The sequence below is a fragment of the Falco cherrug genome, chromosome 10, assembly GCF_023634085.1.
Source record: "Falco cherrug isolate bFalChe1 chromosome 10, bFalChe1.pri, whole genome shotgun sequence".
In the NCBI taxonomy this organism is placed as follows: Eukaryota; Metazoa; Chordata; class Aves; order Falconiformes; family Falconidae; genus Falco; species Falco cherrug.
In genome coordinates this window covers 27117718-27135015 of record NC_073706.1, presented here as the reverse complement: position 1 = coordinate 27135015, position 17298 = coordinate 27117718, and the positions used below count along the sequence as shown (strand labels likewise).

Sequence of the window (17298 nt, the reverse complement as noted above, 5' to 3'; positions counted from 1 at the left end):
TTCTTCTTGTAGTGGGTTGGATAATAATGGGGAAAATCTCCTTTGATGGCAAGCATGCATTCAGAGTCATGTATATATAAAGTATTGTATATATCTGGAAAGCATTAAATCAGAAGCACTCTGAAGGTAGATGTTTGTCAAAGAGTGAATTACAGAACATTTTCCTTCTTTTGTTCATCTTTCCTCTTTGGTGATTTTTTTATGCTTCCATGAATTTTAGATGAAGTCTGCATAAGTGGTGGACAGGTGTAACTTATCAGGGAACAAATGGGGAATAGCACAATCATTAATCACAAAGCAGAAGCCCTGGGCATGGAGTCAAAGTGCATTGTCTGCCAAACAGTTTTCTACTGATTACTTGATAACAATATTAAGATTGATCACACAGTGCTGACCTACTTTTAAGGGGGGTTAATTTGTAATTTCACTGTGGCAAATAGAGATGTTGGCTTGTGTAATGTAATTTACTAATAAGATTCAAAACATGCACGACCTTAAACTTATTTTGGGAAGAAAGTATGATCAATTTGCTTTGTCAGCCCTCTTTTCTACAGGAAAGTGGCATTTTTGCAGAGATCAGATTTTCAGACATTATTATTACTACACTGAGGAAATACACAGTGAACAAGAAAGGTGTAAAGACCCATTACGCTACAATGCCTGATCCAACCCAGTCCCCAGTCTAAACAGTTAAAAAGTTGGGAGGAGAAATTGTTATTGATCCTTCTTTACAAATGAAGCATGGAGGTATATAGAGCCGGTCCCACAAAGTAATTTTGGCTCTGCAGCCCAACTTTCTTGTCTGTCCTCCCAGAACATGTAGGGAGAGCTGGGCATCAAAGCACTGTAGCTGGAAGTGACCCACCCTATGGGACCCACCATGCCAGCAGCAGCTGTGCGGTGGCATTGTGCTGCTCTGCTGTGCTGCCCGCTGTGTATCACCCCAGCTCACCTGCAGCTGCATGGCTTTTCACGGCTGTGCTGCTTTGTAGCTGTCCTGTGCTCAGGGCATAATGTTTTCTGAGTTACAACGGAGCTGCCCAAACAAGAAGGGCAGAGCAGGTCCAGTGACAGTAGCCAGGGTCAGCTGTGAGCCCAGATCACTAGACAAGCCCATCACCACAAGGAACTCAAGGCCAGCGTGGTGCAAGGGCTGCCACAGCAAAGCTCTGGCAAGGACCAGAGCAAGGGCTGAGCCTGCGTGCAGCTCCCTGGCCAGCAAACCCTCTGCTACCTGTGGGTGGGGGTACACCCGGGAGCCCCAGGGGAGCTTCATCAGCACAATAATTAGAGCCTGTTGGTGTATACTGATTCCTTATAAAGCTGTCTTGTTTATCCATATGTAGTACTTTGTGAAGACAGAAAGATGAGTCTCCTCTCACTATCAGTAAGAGGACATCCTCCCTGCCAAAACGTAAGCCCCTGCTACAATGCACGGTGGGTTGTAAAAATTAACCATGGGCAAAGCAGTACATGTTCTCTTAAATGAATTATTAAAATTTCTGAACAGTATTAGCATACTTTAAATCAGAAACATGATATGGAAAATTTTAGATTAAGACTCAAAAATGTGATTAAAACCTAGATTTTTAAGGAAAGCGTTAAGAATAAGTTGTTGATGTTAATTTGTAGTAGTCATAGCAACCTAGTTCTCGCTTTTGTAACATTCTGGTCTTTTGGGATTTGAGGGGAGGGAAGAGAGAACAGGTTTTTGTTGTATCACAAGCAAAGTTTGCTCTGCCCAGAATGTGCTTTGTTCTGGCTTTTCTGTAGCCGTTTCAGGCAGTTTAACAGAAGTGCTTCCTGCCACCCAGAGCGGCTCGGGAAGGCAACAGGCCTAAAGGAGCAGCTTGAAAACTGGGGGCTGAGCAGTCGGTTCCCTGCTGTTATTGATGGGATCAGTTCTGAGGGGGCTGGCTTTTCCAAAACATTCAACGAGAGATTTCAGGTGCCTGAATTGTTGTTGCAGGTATGTTCTGTGAGCCACGTACCAAAAGCTTAAGCATGGAGATGCTGATGATCTTAGCAGTTCTTTTCAGGATCTACACCAAAGTGATTTTGCTCTGAAGTACTGTCTTAATTAAAAGAGAAATCACATTCTGTGGAGATGGTGATACTTTAGAGAGCGTAAGGAGTCTGTTCTGAGTGGAGCTATGTTCAGTAGGTGCCTGAAGAACTGATCTGACCTCCCAGAGCCCCGTCGGGCTGCAGCTGCCCATCGTCTTCCACCGGCACCATCCGACACGCTTGCTGTTGTCTGTTGGTGCTTGGCAGGTCTGGATTCGTGCGGGTGAGCCTGATAGCATCTCACAGCAGGTCTAGCTTCATACCTCTCTTAAAGCCAAAGGCAGTCTGCTGATTCAGGAGGAGCTCTGCTTGTTCCTGTTCCTCACCAGCTCTGTGGCTGAGCCGCTCGCTGGAGCTCGGGTGGCTTGGCAGAGCACAGCTCCTGTGTCTGAAACCTGCTCTCATGCTGCCGCCTGCAGACCCGGCGGAGGCTGGGACAGGGATTCCAGCCTGGTCCGGATGCAGAGGTTACAGGTTTCTTTCTCCATGTTTCCTTCTTTTGAAAATAGCTTCAAGCAATTAAATGAAAGAACACAAGAAACTAACTGCAGTTAATTTTCCTGGAATTAGTGAAACACAAGAATCAACACTCTGTGTCTGTTAGAGGTGTGTTCTGTGTGATCAGCTCCATTTTTTTTTCCTGTAATTTTTCTTTTTAATTGTAAATAGAAAACAAAATTGATCACTGCAGCAGGACAGAAATAACAAAGCTGTCCCCATTCAGAGAGGCCAGTCTGGGTTTGGTCACCATAGAAATGAAAAGCTTTGAAACTGCATCTGAGAGCAAATTATTCCAGGAAGGCAAACTATCAATTGCGAGTGTATTTAGACATATTAAACAGACACATAGAAGTTAGTCGTACCAAGCTCCAGACGTGGTTTTTTTTTTAGAATAAATGCTGCACTTCAGCTTCTTCTAGCAGTACAGAAAAGGGTAAACCTTTTCCCCACGTGTCCTGTTAGCCCTGTGGTTAGAGGAGGCTGTCTGGAAGTACAGTTCTGCTCACAAATTACTCCTTCAGCAAGTTTTCCCTTCTTGAAACGATGCAGACAGGATGCTCTGTAAGTCAGTGCACACCACAAATTTTCATCTAATGGTCAGAGTATAAACTGAAAAGAGAAACCTCGGCAAGATATCTAATATTTTAAAGGATTACTAAGTTGTCTGGCAGTTATATTTTACATTTTAAACTATAATCTGAGTAAATGAGCTTTTTTTACAATTCATAAAATAAAAATTTGTTAGGAGTATTCTTTGTGTATTGTGTATTCTAATCACCGGTGTAAAATTTTTGTACCTCGATCAGCAGAGCAGTGCCTGCTGTAAATGAGAACTAGTTCGGCAACTGTTATTTGGTATCACATACATACCTGTTGTTCTTATTGATAATTGAATTTTTGAGAATTTTTCCCTCTAATTGGCAAAATTAGAAAACAATAATAGTTAACGATTTATCTTTTTTGATAAAGAATTTGGAATGTTCCGCTTTGTTAGCTGACTCACACTAAAAACATTTTCCAAAATATATCAAAATAGACAAGGCCACTGTTTTCTTGACTTGTAAGACTCAATTTTAGAATGTACTTTAATGTAAAAAAGGAGAAAAAGCTGTTTTGAATTGGTTAGCTCATGTGAAATTAAACACGTTTAAAATATCTAATTTCAACTGCAGTGATAATGTTACTAAATAGTACTTGCATATGAAGTTTTTGAAGTTCTGTTTAACCCTCAAAAGGTTCATTTTTCAGATTTGTTTTCCCTTTTCTCAATCTGAGTGAAAAATCTATGTATTGTACCCGACTGGTGGCGTAAGTTGATGTTTTTGTTTGTTTTTCTAAGACAGACATAAGCATTTTGAACATGGGCCCTCCCCGTTCTTGAAATCCATCAAACCCAAAACCTTAAAGGTGTATTTCTGTCATCGATCTCTTTTAGATTACACAGCAAATGGCTTTATGTGATCTGAATCTGAAAGAAGGGCAAACCTACAGCTGTCCCTACATTGGTGCTTGTTCCTGCCCGAGCTGTCCAGCCCTCTGCCTTTGGTGCTCTGCTGCAGCTGATGTCGTGGCCAGCACGCAAAATGCCTTTTCTGGTCCCTGCCCTTCACGAGTTCAGAGTTTCCCACAGGGAGAGCAGTGTGGTACCGTAAAGGTCTGGGGGTTGTGTACTGGGCAATACAAACATGTTATTAAGCAAGCTGTCCAACTGCGGACCAAGGGTTCCCAGAGCAAAGCAGTTTCTCAGCATCCTGGCGAGTGTGCGCTGTGCCCGTCACTCTCCTGACCGCTGGTTTTGCTGTCTGTGCAGCAGTGGTATTCAGGGGGCACTGAATGAGCTTCACTGCAGGAGCATCTGTCCTAAGCTTGAAATTCCTGCTGGGGCACGGTGCTGGATTTGGTCTAGTACAGGTTGTTAGTGGCTGGAATGTGTCTGATGAAATGTGTAGCATGGCGCACGCTGCATATCCTGCTTACAGGAGGACAGGGAAGTGATGCTACTTGGCAGCATCAAGCTGGACATGGCTTTGGACATGACTAAACTTGTACGAAATAAGTATTACTGATTTATCTTTTTTCATTATTTATGTTAAATGGTAGAGAGTACTTTGCTGTTTGTTAATGGTGTGTGGATCATTTCATATGACGCAGTTATTCTTGGATGGCTTTTCACAAAGACAAACCTTTCAAGAAGATAAAAGCTTTCCAGTCCTGCAAGCTATGAGCACAGGTGAGATTCTATGTAGGCAGGACTATTGTGTGGTGTAGCTGCCCTCAAATCAACTAGGTGAAGGCTGAGGCTGCTTTTCTGTGCATGGGCTGTAGTGAGTATTTCAAATCTCTTAACAGTTCTAAACCATTTTCACCCAAAAAGTGCTTATCTTTATGTAATAGCGGTGAATAAATTAATGCCACCCCAATTATAATAGGTGCTTTACTGGCGCTTGAGTTGAGTACAGAAAACCTTACCCCAGGAGAAACTAGGCACCTAAATGACTTTTGTGTCAAAGCAGCCTCAAACCCCACGTGTGGGTCTCACCCTGGCTTTGGCCAGATGTGTTCCTTCGGTGCCAGCCCTGTGGGTGGCTGGGGAAGCCGCCTGCAGTCCCGGGCTCAGCCCGGTCACCAGCCCCAGCACCGTCCCTGGGGAGGCTGGCTTTGAACCTCAGCTCCTTTGCCCTGCCCTGCAGGGGTGTTTGATGCCCTAGGCCTCCTGCTGCCTGGCCAGGTTTTTTTTTTGCCTGGGCTGTAGGATTTCTGCAGTGTAGCAGCTTCTGAAGATTCATAAAAATGCTTTTTCTCTTGGGGAAGGTGAGGATGCCTCTCTGGAAAAGCAGTCCACAGGGGCTTGTGGCTTCATGGGCAGAAAACAGATTGTTAGCTCATTGCACCACCTCCCTCTCCCCACCCCTGTTTCCAACCAATTTGCATCCTCTAGCATTTCTGCAGCTAATTAAGGAAAGTTGGGACAAGATTCATGCCTCCCTGGGAGGTATCTGGCATGTCTGCGAGGGTAAGGCTCTCGGTGCCAGCAGCAGTGAGCTGGCAGAGAGGAAAATGCTGATTTACACCCTGCGCCACCGGTGATACCCGCATACGGACCGCCCGCTCAGCGGGGGGTACCGCGGGTGTTAAACGCGCCGCTGTCTGTGGGCTTCCAGTGCCATCTAGTGGGCTCTGCTTTTAGTCGAGTGGGTAGGGGTCCAGCAAAGGGGTTTCAACTCTGTATATATGCATATATCGATATCAATATTCCTTTCTGTACACTGCTGCGTCCTTCAGGAGTGATCCACTTATAGATATTTTTTCTCATTTCCAACATTTAAGGTACATCTAAACTAAAAATTGAAACGTAACAGAAAAGTAAACGGAACTATATGTTTGCAAGTAGATCGTATGACGAATGTTCATCTTTTCCTTTAATGGAGACTTCTGACAGAAAGCACAAATGTTTTAACCTTTTGAAATAGTATAGATGCTTGTTTGCAGTTGGAAGTACTGTTCTTATACTTGTGCATCTTGTTCTCCATATATCTTTTTATGTAAGTGGTATACAAATTTTATTATGCTATTCATACTTTGTGCATTTTGAACTCATGGTGTAGATAATTTTCACATTTTTGAACTGTAATCTACACCCCTTTTATTTTCTAGACTCTGGTTTGGTTCCCTCACTAGTCAAGTGGGCTTAAGGATTCTATAAGTAAAAAACTTTTGGGTTTAACTTCTGACTTACATTGAAAAAGTATTGTGGGAAAATAATATGTAATACCTCAAGGTTTATAGGTTAAGTGTGGGATCTGTTATTTACATTTTTTCAGCTGTTGGCCCAGCTCCCTTGGCTTAGTGCTTATATTGATACAATAAAAATATAAATTCTAACCTCATTAGTACTATCCGGAGGAGTTACTTAAGGACCACTGCTACTTCTGTATGTTGTCCTCACTCTGTCTTCCCAGGAGCTATTTGATGCTTTTGTGACCCCTCATTCTGCTGACCTGAGCCCTAAGCTGCTCAGATGCAGGGATGAGCCACTGGCTTTCCACAGGTGATGCTCACCGCCTCCCCAAGGCTGGACTGTGCCACAGGACAGTGAGCTCTGGGACTTGTTTGTTCTGCTAAACCTAACCCTGGCACTACTCCTGTACAGTCTGGTTTTGCAGGCAGTATTGGCAGAGCAACATTTGCTGAGGTACTGGTGCTTTCTGTATAGTCTCAATCGTAGCACCTTCTCTGTGCTAGCCCCAGACACTACAGGTACAGGGAGAGGATGGCTTTCTTGAAGCAGCATCCAGCTAAAAGCTGGCAGAGAAAACACTGCTTGGAAAGATTCTGTGATTTAGTTACATGTCCTGTTTGCTCTCTTTTTCTTTATACAAGTGTGCTTGCTCTCTTTTTTCAGACAAAAGGCAGCTTAGGTAAAGCTGGTTTGGTACACACCATGCTGCTACGGAGTCCATTCTGCATTTGGGCCTTGGGTGGGTGGAGTATTGACGGTCCTTGGTTACTTCCAGTGCAAATGGGTGGGTACCAACAGTGGGATTGTTCACCTTGTCTGGGGATTCACAGTCCCACCCATTGTGTCTAAGCCAGAACTTCTGATATGCCCTAAGAGGCAGGTGTTGCACTGCGCCCTTGGCCTTTCCCTCTAAAGCATCATCTCATGGCATGTCCAGGCTCCACGGGGAGGCTGTTGAGTTGGCACTGTCATGACTGTGGTGATTGGAATGGCCTTGGGGCTGAGCCTGTGAACTGCGCTAAGGCGATAGCTGGCACAACGGAGGGGACATGCAGGGGGTTTGGGCCTTTCAAAGGCAGTGGGTGCTTTTCCAAACGCTGCCATGTACTCCTAATAGGGTCCCTAAGGGACATCTGTCTGAGCTGCTCTTTGGCTGTGCCTGCAATGCTGCCGCTGTTTCAAAGGGTGCAGTGAGAGGGGTGCTGAGGGATGCTTATTGTGTTTGGAAACAACCTTTGATCTTTCTTTGAAACTTAAATCAAATGTGTATTTTAAAAGACCTACTTTAAATACCCTGCCATTTACTAATGAAAAGGAAGCAAATTTGGAGTTATGGGGCTTCAGTTTCTCCATTTGTGCAAATGTGATAAGGAAGTAGAAAGGGAGGACTTCCCTGTCTCAGTGTTTGTAGGTTTATTACTGATGGCAGAGTAAACCACGTTCCCTAGGCCTTTTATAAAGAAGAAGAAAACAGATCTCCAAGTGTTAGCATTTTAGGTGCATTAAGCTATCTAGACCACATGTGAAAAATGTCATTGCCTACTGAGCAGTTAATGTGCCCATCAGTTATGGCACAAACTGTTCTGTCTTTTGGAAACCAGAGGAGACAGAACTCAATATAATTCAGGTGGCCTGTAATTGCTTTGTTTTGCACAACACTGCATGAAGTGAGTGAGTCCCAAAGTTGAAAGCATTGCAGTACAGATCCTAAATGGGTTATCATGTGGAGCAAAGAACGCCAAGTGCCTGAAGCTTGGTAACAAGAGATTTTTAAGCACATTTCAATTTACTGGTAAAGGTTTTTCCCCCCTAGTGGTTAGTATGCTGCTTTCTAAGTGGGAAGGACATGAAAAAATTATGTATGTATGCACTGTATACCATATATATGCATTTATATACACACACACACACACTCTATAGTTTTCTTTGCAGTTAAGAACATGGACACGTGACAGTATGTTGTGGCATTAACTACATAAGAAATGGAAATGATAGTTGCCAAATAGTCTGGAGTGATAGGCTTCAGAGTTTAGCAAAGAGCTGTGCGTAATTTCAGGAGTTTGGTTGGTTTTTTTCTTCCATTCTTCTACCCCAGAAACTCAGTATCTGTGGCCATGAGAATGACAGGTGATACCTCTAGAAGGAGAGTTAATTGGTTTACCCATATTACAAATCGGAGTTGAGGACCTGCTTTACCCATCACCTTTCTGCCATGCTGGATAGGGTTTAGAGGGGTTGGCCATGCAAAGCGCATCTTAAAGTTAGGGCAGGCATGCTGTCAAGCAGGTCCCTAGCAGTCACTTGGATAACCAGCATCTGAAGAGGCCATTTGTTCACTGTGCTGACTTAGGCATTCTGTGACCCCTTCTGAGGAAAAACTGGTCTGATACAACTTGATGGGCCATAAGGTCACGATTGCTTTTCCAGATGTCTTGCCATTTGGTATGCCAGAACACTAAATTGCTCCATAATAAACTGACTTAGCTTCGCATTTTTAGCGGAGAAAGAGTTAGTTGGTTCGCTTGGATACTGTAAATTGTCCTTCTGAAAAGCCTGTCCCTGTCCATAGATTATACATGGCATGAAGGTGCCCAGCCAAATTGTCCTGCTAAGCCAGACCACTGTTACTGGCATTGCGGTGACTGTTGTGCTCCAGCTAGGCATGTTCAGGGCTCTTGGTCTTACCTGAAGACAAAATGATTAGAATTTTTTGCTGAAATTCCACTATTCACCGATAAACTAAAGCAGGGGTTACAGAAAGGTGTCTTTGTGCTTCCCAAAGTGGCTATGTAGATTGAACAATGCTATGGTGGAGGATCTGCAGGGTGCGGGGCCCCGGCAGTAGGCACTGTCCCCTCCCAAGTCACCCAGTGCCACCACAGCAGGGATGCTCAGTCAGTAGGCAGCTCCTTGCAAGTGAGCAGCGCTGCCAGGGTACTTCATGCTGCCATTGTGCACGCTGACAAACCTTCCTCGAAACAGCTGCTTGGAAATGCCCAGCGTTTTTCTAGTGAGTACAAACAGCTAAATGCCAATGGAGTTTCATTGGACCAGAGTCCACCTTCAATTATCGGCAAGCAGCTCCTAGCTTGGCATTTCCAGGCAACAACCTCCAGGTCCACCTAGCTTTGTTACGCTTTAGTTGTAGAATAGAGGTACTTTGCGAATGGGCTGGTCACCTCTGTCTGGCTGCAAGATGTTACTTATAGTTGCGTTTCTACAGCAGCAGCTTTGCTCAGGGGCTCCCCCAAAATAACCACCCAACTGCTGTACTTTTCTGTGTAATTATCAGTAATGTACTCACACTCACAACATACATAAATAGCTTTCTAGTAGCACAAAATATCAGTTGAAAGTTTCACAAAAGTCTCAGACTTTTTGAAAGCTCATTTTAAATATTTTCCATTCATGTATCGCCAGGCTTCAAAATGTGTTTTTAGATGGGTGCTCTTACTAAAAACCAACAGCAGCACAGCAAAACCCACACGAGAGTAATATAAAGTAATTTGAATAATGGTCCGAAGCTATCCTGTGATTTCTAAAGAACAGGCTATTTCACAGAATGGTCAAGGTTGAAAGGGACCTCTGGGGATCATCTGGTCCAACCCCCTGCTAAAGCAGGGTCACCTAGGGCAGGCTGCACAGAGCCATGTCCAGGTGGGTTTTGAACATCTCCAGAGAAGGAGACTGCACAGCCTCCAGGGACAGCCTGTGCCAGGGCTCGGTCACCCTCAGGGTACAGATATTTTCCCTCATATTCAGCTGGAACTTCCTCTGTTGCAGTTTGTGCCCGTTGCCCCTTGTCCTGCCACTGCTGAGAAGAGCCTTGCCCCATCCTCCTGAGGAGGTTTCTTTGACAAAAAAAAAAATAACTTCCAAGTAAAAAGAATGACTGGCTCTAACAAAATCCAGCCCGATCCAGATATCCCATTAGCTTGAACAGGAGTAAAATTTACCTAGGATCATGACTTGACTCTGTACATTAGTAAATGCATGGGGATTTTGGTGTACACAATCGTATCAGTTGAACAGAACTTCATACAAGTGCAAAATTCATAGTAAAGATGTCTTTATTCCAAAATAATAATAATGTGTTAGCCAGACAGCTACAAAACATCTACACAAGACTTTGGTAAGAAATGTTCATGGTAGCTTTTTCATAATTCCACAGCAAACAAAAACAATGAAGGAAATCTAAAAATGCAATCAAACAAAAATTTGTTTAAATTGTATGCTGCACACACAGAGTCCTACTGTACATTTGTTAAGCCCCTAACTTTTCTTTTTTTGTTACATGTAAAGCTTCTACAGTTTGTATGTTAGAAAAAAACCCATACACACAATGCTAAGATCTGATAGTTGAGGTCTACAAAACTGGAGTGACATCTGTGCTTTCAGTTCAGCAATATTATTCAGGAGATAAGAGAAAGAACAGTTCTCATCTTTATTGATTGATAATCAGTGGCTATTACACTACTAGAAAGTTTACAGTAACAATGCAATACTTCTACATATTGTATATCAGAGCTTTTTTATTTTTTCTGAATAGAAAATCAACCTCTTATTTTTTCTTCAGTTGTTTTTGTTTGTGTCTTTTTTTACAAAATGTAACAAGCTTAAATATTCATTTTGTATCAAATTAGAAGAAAGACCAGTGATTTGTAAAATGTGTCAACAGAAGAACAGTGTGAAAGGCTGAACCTAAGCAGGAATGATTTCTGATCCAGTGCAATCTACGTTGTCATTGCATGTATTAACAAGGTGGGGAAAAAATAATTTTCCAACAATCATAACTTTAATGAGCCTAAGAGAAATGACTGGAAATTACACTGAACAGCCTCCTAAGGTTTAAAAAAAAAAAAAAAAAAAAAAAAGAGTATATGGACGATCAAATTAGTAAGAACCACAGTGAAAGGAATGCCAAGATTGCTTTAATGGACAGTTTTGTGGGCATGTTCAGAAAGGTGTTGTATATTTCCTGCATACCTAAAGGTGTATTTGGACTATGTAGCCTTTGGCAAAGGGAGTCATTAAAAGACAAAACAGCTTGATGAACTGGAACAAACATGAAAATGGAAATACAACATTGGTTTCAACTGATTATTTGCAGAAACAGGCACAGCTTTGCAAGATTAGCTTGAACAAGTGGTAAGAGTTGATGACATAAAATATAGTCCATAAACTCACAGCATTTTTTTTTTTAATTTTCCATTCAGGAGAAACTTTCTTCTTCTGCTCCTTCTGCCCCAATATCCAATTTCACATATCCAAACCTACAAAAACCACTGTCACACATTTCATAGTTCTAGATTATTTTTATGAATTGTTAGCCTCAGCTGGGATAGCCTCTGTCAGACTCGGCAACAGCATCTCACAGAGGTGGGTGCTCTGTGGGTCCTGACTGCACGTGTAGCTCTGCCCTGGCTGAGCACCTGGCAATAATTGCTGTAGCCCTTCTCTGCAGCCATCAGTTTCCTCACCTGAAATATGCTCAGCTGGTCACTCCTCCAGTATCAGTATCATTCCACTGGGTTTTTTTGTTGGCTTTTAGGTTGTTTTTGGTCATAAAAGGGTAATGTGCAAGGTAATATCATACATACGTTAATTAGGGACAGAGAGAGGCATAAACTGCAGAACTTTTCACCAGACACAAGGAGGAAAACTATCTGAATTAATATTATTAAATGAGCCAAGCTGTGCAAAACATAGAATGTTTGGTTTTAGCATTAAACCTTGTTGTATTTTTTTTTTTTTTTTCTTGTGGTTTGGTTCTCTGTGGGCTTGCACCCACTCCATTTAGCAGCGGTGGGAGAGGCTTAACACTGTAGTTGATTCCATTATTTCCCTGGCCCTCCCTTCATTCCAGATCTTAAAAGAAGCAGTAAAATACCTTGAGGGGATGGGATGTGACAGCTGTGGAAGTTCTGAGCAGCCCTTGCAGTGTTCAGTGGAGAACTGATGATGAAAAGCCCCACAGTGTAATGCAGCCAGCCCGCCTAGCCCGTGCAGGCACAGAGAGGCAATGAGAGGATTCCAGGGTGGTGATGGTGAAGTTGAACAGTCTCAGTGGATTGTGGTTCACATCAAATGCAGACACTTAAAACCTGGGTGCCAGGTTCTCAGGATTCTGACCAGTTGTTAAGGAAGGGAGTAAATTACTTAAGGCTGGTTTAAAGAGACTATAAAATCAATTTTTCTCCATTCATTTCTCTCAAGCTTGTTTTAAGACTCAGCATCAACAGTCTTTATTTTCAGTGCATTGCTGTTACTTTATGTAGAGACACAGGTGTATGCTGCCTTTCCTGGACCAAAAGGTAACCCATCACCTTCACCTCTCATCTTTAATGTTATCTTGTTAAACTTACAGGACAGTATTATATTCCAATAGCAAGTGAAGCCCAAGGTCTCACTGGTCCTACACCTGATTGCGTGTAGGGATGAGAGCTAAACTCTACAGGAGATGGTGTGAAATAGCAAGTAGAATGGTAAGGAGCTGTTTTCTAATCTCAGGCAGTTTGTTGATCACTCAAGTGGTCAGGAAAGACATTTATCCAGTCTACTATATCTACCAATGAGAATTTCTCACAAATTTAGTAATTTTTAGATCCTTCTATACTCTTGAGTAAAAAACCATAAATGGCACTGCTATAAATATATTCCTATGTCAAGCTCTAATTAATATGTTAAGATGCTGCCATCATTTCATTTCAGAGGCTCCCTTCCCTTTGTTTGTTATAAGGGATGCATAAGAACCTGGCTCGCCTTTTCTCTACCATTTTTATTATATTATAAACCTCTTTCTCTCTTTGCCTGTGATTAACATCCTTTCAAAACTGAATCTAATTTTTTTACTCTTTCTCATGTGGAAGTCTTTCCACGACAGCTGTTGCAGCTCTCTGTTTAGACCAATTTCTATTAGTTCCATAACTACCTCGAGAGGCAGAGGACAGACCCATATAAGAATACGGCATCTAAATATATTATGACACTTGTGTTTTCTTTGTGTGTAGTTTTGACTGTGACTGTGTAGTGGGCAGACACCACTATTGAGCTGCACAAATTATTTCCTTTTTAAGTTTTAAAGAAACAAAGACCATTTTGCATGGACCATAGCATCCATGTGAAGAAAAGTATATAGGATAACTATCGTAACTATCAGCTTAACCTGGTAGTGTAAAAAGATAAACATGCACTGTTAATATTATTGAACCAGCATTACTGAAACTACTCCTTGGCATAGTTGTGTAATCACATAGGCACTGCTTTGGATTTTCAAAATCAAATCGAGAGAGAAATCCTCCCACATATGAAACATGTCACTTTAACTTAGTTATGTTAATATGCATGCATCCCATGTCTTTACAAGTCGTATTTCTATATGGCTATTCCATGTCCACAGATATGTCTGTATTTTAGTTAAATGACTTAGTATTTTTATGCATTAAGGGCTGGCTGGAGTATCAAAGTTTTACTCTCAGCATAATCTGTGAGGAAATATAAAATATGTTTCTTGCACCAGCAAGACTAAAAAGCAAACCACACTGCAAAAATGAAAACTAATATACACTTTATATCTTTTGTTTTAAAAACCAAACCAAGGTTGACTTTCCATTTAGCTCAGAGTGCATCACTTGGAAGCCTTGTGTTTTGTTAACAAGGATGAACATTACATGCTCTTAGCTCCTTTTTGTCTTTGCAACTAGTAAACTGAGTACTTTTGGACCTCTTCTTTACCATCATGTAGCGTTCCTGAATTCCACCTCCACAGAGTGTAGAACATTCTGTCCAAGCAGTCCATGGTTTCAGCCTACAAACTGGAAAAATAAGAAATTTGAATAAGTTTTTAATTAAGTACTAATTAAAGTAATCAAGTAATTAAATATTGCAGTCTAACCTACATATCTCAGTATGTGTTCCACTATGCAAGTGTGCACATTTACATCTTTTGAATCTAAACAGATATTGCTTAGTTCGTTACAGTAGGAATTACAAAACCCCAGTTAAGTATAACAAAGGTGCATTTGTCAAGCACTGAAAAAAATGTATTTAAAAAGAAATTTATTGTCTACATTATCAAAGACAGACAAATTAAAAAAACTGTTAAATGTTGGGCAAGCATGAACCAAAACTTAGTAGTAACTAATATCTATATAATGTAAACTGTATCACAAGATGTTATGTTTATTGGTTTGAGTCATCAATGCTTGATAATACTGTCCCTTATTGAAAAAGCAGTCCAAGCAGATCTCTCGGAGCAGTCTGAGTCTGAATCAGAGTACCCCGATGGAAATCACTTCAGTTTTGAAACTCAGCATTGGATCTGGGAAGAAATACTTTCAAAGTTCAAATGTAACTGGATGCAAAGGCTATCACGCAGGTCTGCAGAAATTGCAATCTGTCCTTTGCCAGGTCTAAATTCTAGATTTTTTCACACTCCACACTTTGTAGTGAAGAAGCTAAAATATTTTCTGTGATAGCACATGGACAGGTGTGTCCTCCATTGTGCTCTAAACTTCTTCGCACATGTTTCGTGATGGGAAAACACCAGGAGTGGCTATGCTTTATTGCTAAAACTCTCCCTAGACTGAAATGCTGAAAATGTTCTCAAAGCATGAAGTAGAGCTGCTCACAAACTCCTGTGATGCAGAAAAGACAAACAGACACGAGCATAATGAGAAACGGTTTCACACTCACCTGGATATTGCTCACTATCAATATTTTTTTTTGCTTGTTCACTTCTCCTTTTTTCTCGGGCCTCTTTCCAGCGCCTTTTCTCCATACCTGGGCCTCTCAGGCATTTCCTTACTCGACATTTTGTACGTTGGACAGTTTCTGGGCATGCTGTTCCTCCAAACTGTGGTTCTATTTTGATCATTCTTGTCCTAATCATATGGCCCTTTCCACATGAGGTATTGCATTCAGACCACTGGGACCACTCTGTTAGTTCACAGTCGATGGCTGCAAAGAATAAAAAATATTGCATGAAAGCTGTGAGACCTAAACATACGGTGAAGAAGAAACACAGATGTGCCTAATGAGTTTTTACATGCTGAATATGTGAATGCAATTTAGGGCTCCAGTCTTTTCAGCCAGTGTTGTGAGGCTACAGGCCAAAATTTTCTGAGTCCATTTCTAGCAGAACGATTGTTTTACATCTTCCTCAATTGCTTTTTCAAGAGTGGTGCTGGCAGATTGCTAAAATTACAAAGAACATATAAATAATTCTCTTGTGCCGCCCTGAATTTTCTCACCCATATGTCTGTTTTATAATGAAAAGCTGTTAGAAATTGAATTATATTTATAAAGAATCTGATACCTCTCAGATCTAAGCCCTGCTTTACTGGTAGCATTGTGCAATGAGAAAGATTCACTAATACCATTATGTCTTAAAAGTTTTCATCTTTCACCTCTGCTTAAAATGTACAGCCACAATGAGTAATAATCAAAATGATATTTCACATTATTTAAGAAAAGCTGAATTAGCAAATTACAATGTAAAAGCCTTACTTTCTGTGAAAAAATAATGTAATTATTTATACAGCCTCATAAACCAGCTGGCAACAGGATGCTAAAAGCAATCATATCTTATTCATTCAGCAGTGCCTCAGGCTATCCTGCTTCACAAAGACTGCAAAGCAACTAGATATTTGCACCACCCAATAAGTGGGGGATTTTAGTGGAATAAGGTAAAAAATCGATGCGCTGGTGACCATGCTAGCCACTGGCTCATATGACAGTCCAGATTGCAAAGAGCTGAGGGTCAGTGAAAAGGCTATGATACAGTTCAGACATATCAAAGAGTAAGCCTCTTCTGTGCTCTTTCTGTGAGCTAAAAGAATCACAGGTGATTTTAATCCTTCTTTCCTTCCTTCCTAGCACATACTCTGCATATGAGTAAAAAATAGGCTTTATAATTTTGACTAATTTAGAGTCAGGAAGTGCACAAACTGCTGCCTGAAGTTGTAGTGTGTGAAATATGCAGAAACCATATAACCAAAGCAATATTGGTAATCAGTGTAGGGTTAAGTAAGGCAAGCTGAAATTAGGATGTGGTCATATTCCAGCTCTCAATAGCTGAAAGTGCATGATAATAATACAAAAACAATAAAAAAAACAACCAACAAAACCTGAAAAGTCCACATTTGATATCACTCCTGTCTTAGAAGTGATGCTGAGAGAGTTTTGACCCATAGACTGTGACACTCAGAATTCACCCCCTTTTCCCTCTTTGCAGTGAGGTTCCCATGCTTACGGCATTCCGGCAGCATGCATTTTTCTGCTTGTTCCAGCTCCTCATTGCAGTCTCCAAGCTCAGCAGCAGATTTCAGCATCCTTTGCCGGGTTCGCATCCCCTTCCCACATGTTACACTGCAGTCACTCCATTCAGACCAAGGAGAGAGTAGGCAGGGGATGGTATCTAATATGAAAATAAAAAGGTAATGAGTTCTTGCTATACATAAATCATGAAGGCATACATTTTGAAAATAATATAGGTGGGAAATGTACTATGTTTTATCTGTCATCAATCAATTATATTTTGTTGTTACTTTGGACAAAATGAATCACAAGTTGAATGATTTTGCTGGAGAAGCTCAAAAAACACTACATTACACTGAAAGATTTTCTTGGTTTTAATACCTTTTCTTTGCTGTCTTTTTCTATAGCTTATTCATATCTGCACAGTCCCGGTGCTTCCAGGGAATATATTGTTTAAGGTATATTTCAATCATAACTCCTGCAAAAAACCCTGGATTGTTGTAGTGAACAGAACTGGAAGTCAAATCGATATAGTCTAAAATGTGAAAATTCCTCTTTTTATCTACCAAAAATCTTCTAAAACTTTGTTCTTTCTGTCTTTGATGAAAATCTTTGCATTTCTTAGGAAATTAAAAACAATATTAATAGTCACATTAAGGGCGAGATGGCTGTGTAAAAGGAGCACCTCAATCTCTGAACTATTCATGGACTAAAAGGAGAAGGCACTGTTTTAT

At 41.3% G+C, this 17298-nt stretch overlaps 1 protein-coding gene across 1 annotated transcript in view; it reads right to left on the bottom strand.

The window, feature by feature from the left end:
* Positions 1-10359: 10359 nt before the first annotated feature.
* Positions 10360-17298, bottom strand: part of SPON1 (spondin 1) — a 200011-nt gene continuing 193072 nt past the window's right edge. Inside the window, exons 14-16 of the mRNA XM_005442716.4 lie at positions 16560-16724; positions 15002-15265; positions 10360-14121 (exon numbers count right to left, since the gene is read on the bottom strand). Coding sequence (XP_005442773.1) covers positions 13958-14121; positions 15002-15265; positions 16560-16724 — 593 coding nt within the window. The 3' untranslated portion in view covers positions 10360-13957. The remainder of the gene's footprint in view (positions 14122-15001; positions 15266-16559; positions 16725-17298) is intronic.